This window comes from Prunus dulcis, chromosome 6 (assembly GCF_902201215.1).
Source record: "Prunus dulcis chromosome 6, ALMONDv2, whole genome shotgun sequence".
In the NCBI taxonomy this organism is placed as follows: Eukaryota; Viridiplantae; Streptophyta; class Magnoliopsida; order Rosales; family Rosaceae; genus Prunus; species Prunus dulcis.
In genome coordinates, this window is record NC_047655.1 from 8,905,649 (window position 1) to 8,912,137 (window position 6,489).

The window sequence follows — 6,489 nt, forward strand, 5'->3', positions numbered from 1 at the left end:
TTATTTATTTAATAAGTTATGTATTTTATAGTTAAATGTATTGAAAGAACCATGACTTTTATTATTCCTCACCCATTATTGAACAGTCCCATTCTCTTGGACCCTAAGGTCTAAGGAAGTTTTGGTCACTCGCCATTGAATCTAACTTTAAGCAAAAATTGATTTAAATATCAATATGTCATTATTTTATTATTTTTACTGTACAAAATATTAATTTAACCTAAACAAAAACAAAAATTTTTTAAAAAAGAAAAAAATCACTCCAACCAAAACACCCTTTCTCTTAGAAAACCAAAAACATGTTCTTCCTCCATTGTCGTTCACAACTACCTTCAACTTCAGCGTTACAGAAGGAACCAAATTCCAAGCCATCAAGCCATCCCTTCACACTTTAACGTGATTGAATTTCAAGGACCCACAACCAAGTCATTTTCTTAATGTTCTCTACCTTTGTGACCAAATTTTTGTTTATAAATGTTAGTTTTGAATGATTCATGAACTCAGTTTGGGAAAACTTCAATTTTTTACAAATAAATTTCGGGCATTTTTTTTTCCCCAGTTCATGAACCTAGACTTGGGTTTCTGCAACTATATTGTATTTTCATGAATGGTTCATGTTTTCTTATTCACTAGGTGCGAATGAGAAAGATGACTGGCGTCGGAGATGACGGTCTTAGACGCGGATGAGTTTTTTGTTCATATTTTTCATCTATGATATTAAACTCTTCTTTAAAAAAAAAAAAAAAAGAAAAAAAAAAAAGGGTTTTAATAACCAAAATAGTATTTTACTGTAGTAAAAAAATAAAAATAAAAGATGACATATTGATATTTAAACTAGTTTTTTTTTTCTCTACCTTTAGATTAGATCCAAGTGTTGGTAACCACAACTTCCTTAGACTAGAGGGTCCATGAGAACAAAACTGAATTCTTGAAACCAAAAGTAGTACTTTTATTATATTAACTCACTCCTCTAGTACATTCCCGCGCTTCCACCTATTTGCCATGGCAAAGGGTAAGGGCAAATAAGGGCGGTTACTGTTCACTTGAATAGTATATACCATATCAATTATTTTTGTGTTTTTCCATCCATTGTCATGGCAACCCAAGAATAATTACTATTCACATAGAATTAATTTTATTTATATATAATGAGATTAATAAATGAAAATGTGCTAGGTAGGTATAAATTTGTTTTTTGAATTTTTTAAATAATTTTTCAGAAATTTTTTATAAAAAAATTTCTTCATTAGGCAGCAACTTGGGCTATCCTACCTTGGGCCTTGCCCGGGCTGGGTGTCACCGCTGGAGCTGATTTTGGGAGAGAAAAAAAATCAAATATCTTCCTTCCCCTAGGGTTTAGTAATGACCAAGAATCAAACGGGGGCTCATCAGCTATAGCACTCTTCCTCGAGTGCCCTCGATTGCTCGTCTGCTGTCGGCGGTCAGGTATTGTTCTGTAGCAGCGACGTCGTCTATCAGGTACTGTTCTCTCCTCTGGAACTGAGACGTTAAATTTTTCGTTCCAGATCGATACCGTACCGAGATTGGGTACGCTCGATCCAGATCGAAATTCGTAAGGGGTGAGCGAATTTAGGCAACTTTGATTCGTGATACTACTTAGCAGAATCCTTATAATCATTTAGGACATAATTGATCAATGGATTCGGATAAAAATCTAAGGAAGTCCATTTAGGGTTTAGTAATGAATTTCATTCCTCTGCTAATTTTTAATAGTAGTGTACTTATTTCTTTTTCCTATCTCAGAAATAGTTATATATAGTCAAAGGACACAATGAGGTTGGAAAAATGCTGGTTTTGCTCCTCTACAGTATATCCTGGGCATGGGATTCAGTTTGTTCGTAATGATGCAAAGGTAAAGTTTTTACATACTCTCTACTGAGGAAAACAAAAGTTTTTGTACTCTTGTGTAATAGAATTTTCAAACATAAACCATGTAATGTTAAGGGTGATGAGATAGCTGAGTTATGGGGATTGTATTCGGTTTTGGGCATTGTATTCGGTTTTGGGCATCTACGTCTTCAGACTTTAGGGAGTTAGCTTTTATTTAATATGTTTTGATCGGAAAGCAGTAGTATCGTAGAGTTTTAGATGTTCAAGTGAATTGTGGTAAGGGGTGTCTTAGTTGTATGATTTTGGTGGTTGTATATTTGGTGGATCTCTTGTTCACCTAAATGCTTTCTGGTTCTTTAATAGAATTCTTTCTTTCTTATAAAAAGAAAAAAACACGTGGACCATGTCATTGCTATGTGATGATGCATTTTCAAACTTTACCTTTGACAACCAAATTTAGAAGTTTGAAAATTTTACTGATTGCAGCTGAAACTATAGGGTGTCCCAGTCCTACAATCAATCGCTGCCTGATTTACTGTTGGTTGGGTTGTAGGGATGCTATTTATGTGCGTATATATGAGATTGATGCCAGGATGGGTCGATTTGTTTGGCATCAGCTTGGGCTTTTGGTTTTGGTTTTTATGTTTTTGATTGAGGTACTCAGTTTGAGCTAATTTCTTGATCATTTAATCCAAATTCATCTGCATATAGCTTGCATGTTTTTACGCCCTATGGTTTGACTGCGAAATGGATTATGGCTATTGATTATTGTTTGGGATTCTATAGTGAGTGAGCAATGTCTAAGTGCCACTATGGACTTAGCCCACCTTCACATTTCCTTTTATGTTTGGCATAATTACCTGAAAGCCAATCCTCTTGTAGATTTTTCGATTCTGTAGATCCAAATGCCACAAGAACTTTAAAATGAAGAGGAATCCTCGCAAAGTAAAATGGACCAAGGCCTATAGGCGTTTGCGTGGAAAGGATATGACACAGGTAAACAACCTGGTGATTTTATTATTCACACTTTATATTGGGACTGTTGAAAAGCTGGGTTAATATCCTGCAAGTCTTATGTTACTCTTTGCATTTTTTTGTAGGACTCAACTTTTGAGTTTGAGAGAAAGAGAAATAGGCCTGAGAGATATGACAGAAATCTCACAGAAAACACCCTCAAGGCCATTAAGAAGATCGACAAAGTCAGAATCATCAGAGAGGAAAGACACCATGAGAAGAGGTACTTTTCTCCTCTTGATTTTAACCTATAGTAGAAATAGTACAACATGTTTTTGGTTTTCTTCATTTTAACAAATTTGAGAAAAACTTGAGCAGGATGAAGGGCAAGAAAGCCAAGGAGAACAGAGAGGCAGTAAAAGAGTTGGAACAGAGCATCAGCTTGGTCAAAGCGCCAACTGCACTTCAACAAGATCCGTCACTCACCTTACCGATCAAAGTCAAGGTTTCACAACAGCAGCCCAAGAAAACTGTTGCCATGATGGAGTAATTATATTGCTCAAGATGTCGGTTTTCTCCATTTAACTATTTGGGGGTTTTATATGGTTGCACTTGTGGTTTTGTGTGTCTTCCTGTGCCCACAGTTCCAACAAGTAGATTGAAGTGTTTATCCTATTTTCCTTTTCATCTACTCGTAGCTGCTGATTTTATTTTTGTTTTGTTGGGTCACTAATCTGGTGTAAACATTGTTAACAAAATATTTCATAGAGGAGTTTTTGAATTGCGTAAAAGCTTTAAAGATTTTAAATCTACTTAAACATAAATAAAGGGCATAAAGAAGCAACTCGTTCTTAGTGCAATATATTACTTAGGAATCCAATTCCAGAGCCTACTTCTTCATCATATTCATTTACAAGATAAATATATACTACTGGGGGATTGCTTATCTTCTGTTTGGATGAAGGAATTGAAAATTAAATAGAATTCTTAAATGATGGAATTTAGATTTCCATCATTTCAATTTTTAGTAATTGAAGATTTCAGTGTTTGGATTTAAGAAAAATTAGGTTTTAGACATAATTAACTTTATTAATTAGTTTGTAAGATATTGGATATTTTAGTTTTAGTTTTAATACCTAAGAAAAAATTAATATTTTGGATTAGCCCAAAGAGAGGCCCAAATTCGTTGGGCCAGGTAAAATTTAACAACTGATAAGACAATTCTACCCTCCTTCTTAAAAAGCCTGGCCCATTTGTAAACCTATACAGTAAATGACGCTTTTGCCCCTGAATGTTTAAACAGGGCGCGACTTCTCTGTTTCGTTTTCGTCTTCGTTCGTTTGGCAGCAGCTTCGTGTTCTTCTCTGTTTCGTCTTCGAGCTCAGTTGTTTGGCAGCAGATTTCGTTCGTTTGGCAGGCAAATTTCGTTCGTTTGGCAGGCAGATTTCGTTTGGCAGGCAGATTTCGTTCGTTTTCGTTTTCGTTCTCGCCGTTGGAGCTCAATTTTCTGGTTGGTTTTCCTTTTATTTCTTCCTTTTTCGTTTGATTATCATGCCGAATCTGTCAGTTTTTTTGTTCGATTATCATGCCGAATCTTTTTCGTTCGATTATCATGCCGAATCTTGTTTCCTTCTAATTGGATAATCTTTCATTCGATTATCATGCCGAATCTTTCAGTTTTGGGTTTTTCGAGCTCAGTTTTGTGGTTCGATTTTGTGGCGCGATCTTGTGGCTCAGTTTTGTGGCTCGATTTTTTTGCCTCCTCTGTTATAAACTGCATCTGTTTGTTGGAGGGTTGGCAGAAACTGCATTGCAGTTTCTGGTTTCATAAAGGCAATGTTACAACTGCTCATGGAGTTAAATGTGTTTTGATATTAGTTTTAGTACTTTTAACGTGGTTTCCTTTTGGTTTCTATTCGATTTGTTTTGCCTCCTCTGTTATAAACTGCATCTGTTTGTTGGAGTGTTGGTTGCATTGCAGTTTCTGGTTTCATAAAGGCAATGTTACAACTGCTCATGGAGTTAAATGTGTTTTTATCTAAGTTTTAGTACTTTGAACATGGTTTTCTTTTGGTTTCTATTCAAATTTAAGGGTATGTTATCACATAAAGTGCAATGTTGTTTCTGTTATTTCAGTTTTTGACTATAAACTGCAGTGCAGTTTCTTGTTTCATAATTCGATTTCATACTAATATTTGGATTTCTATTGGAATGTTACAACTGCTCATGTACATTATTTAGTGATTTTAATTGTTTTCTGTTTTTGTTTGTTGTTTTGTTTGCATTTTCAAGGCTAATGGAGGTGTGTGTCATTGCCAAGTGCACATATAAGTCGGAAACCATCATGTTTTCAGTCTCATCAGAGTCATCCATGGTTGATATTTTGAAGACTTTGTGTCTGAGGTTTAGGGGTTTGCAGTTGGGTTGTTTCACATTACGGTATTCGGTGCCCAGTTATCCGAGTTGTTTTCTAGAAACGGATAGCGATTTGGACTTGATGAGGACATTTTTGTTGATATCAAATGAGAAGACTGTTGATATTTTAGTGAAGGATTTATGCGGGATCAGTGAATATAGTGGTGATTTTTGTGTAAATAAGGAGTTGATAGCATGTGAAAAGGGCGAGTCGTCGTGTTCTAGTACTGTCGAAGACAGAAACGAGTTTTTGGGCAGGTCGAAGAGAGCAAGTGCTAAGCCTTTGTTGTCAAATGAGTGGGAGACATACATACATCATGTGGGGCAGAAGTTTGACGGTGGTGCAGAGGAGTTCCGGTTGAAATTGTGCAAGTACGCTCTTGAAGTAGGATTTAATTTTTTATATGCCGGCAATGACAAGAAGCGGGTGGTTGCTGTTTGTTCGAATAAGAAATTGGAGGGTTGCAGCTGGCGTGTTTATGCTTCTCGTTGTGAAGCTACTGGCAGTTTTGTAATTCGGACGTTAAATAATGTTCATACATGTGCGGGTCGGATACGGGAATCAAAGAGTAAGATGATGAGGTCTCGTGTGGTGTCCTCCCTCATTGTGGACAGAATTCGTGCAAAACCAGAGCTGAAGCCAGTTGAGATTATACACGAGTTCAAAGATTATTATGGTATAGACATTTCATACTACCACGCATGGTTTGGCAAAGAGTTAGCTAAATTGGACGTTCACGGTGATGAGTCGAAGTCCTTCAACGAGTTAGTGTGGTATGCGGACGCCGTAAAGGAAACTAACACTGGTTCTCTCTGCACTCTTGATTGTGAAGCTGGAATTAATCGCTTTCGACGGTTTTTTGTGTCTTTTGGCGGTTGCATTGCTGGATTTCAATATTGCATACCCTTGTTGTTCATTGATGCTACGTTTTTGAAGAGCAAGTACAAGGGGCAGCTTCTCTGTGCTTCGGGAAAGAATGGAAATCAAGGTATGGTTACTGTAATGTATTGCAGATTTTCATTTGTTGCAATTTTAGCAGAAACTGCATTGCAGTTTCTTGTTTCATAATTCGATTTTATTAATATTTTTTGCATGTCTGTGGGAATGTTGTAACTGCTCATGAACTTAAATGTGTTTTAAACTTAGTTTTAGTACTTGGATCATGGATTTGGCTTTTGGTTTCCTTTCAAATTTGAGCAGATTTGTTTTCATAAACTGCACTGCAGTTTCCCTTTTTTGCTTATACTTGTGCTTTTGGTTTTGTTTTG

At 36.2% G+C, this 6,489-nt stretch overlaps 2 protein-coding genes across 2 annotated transcripts in view; one reads left to right on the forward strand and one right to left on the reverse strand.

The window, feature by feature from the left end:
* The window catches only part of LOC117629841 (nucleobase-ascorbate transporter 12), a 36,711-nt gene that overhangs the window by 22,892 nt on the left and 7,330 nt on the right, over positions 1-6,489 (reverse strand). The gene's annotated exons all lie outside the window — the stretch shown is intronic.
* On the forward strand, positions 1,297-3,589 carry LOC117629842 (probable ribosome biogenesis protein RLP24). Its single transcript, XM_034362472.1, has 5 exons — positions 1,297-1,479; positions 1,765-1,873; positions 2,734-2,847; positions 2,952-3,088; positions 3,184-3,589. Exons 2-5 carry the CDS (start codon positions 1,793-1,795, stop codon positions 3,353-3,355), a joined length of 504 nt encoding a protein of 167 aa, XP_034218363.1. The 5' UTR covers positions 1,297-1,479; positions 1,765-1,792; the 3' UTR covers positions 3,356-3,589.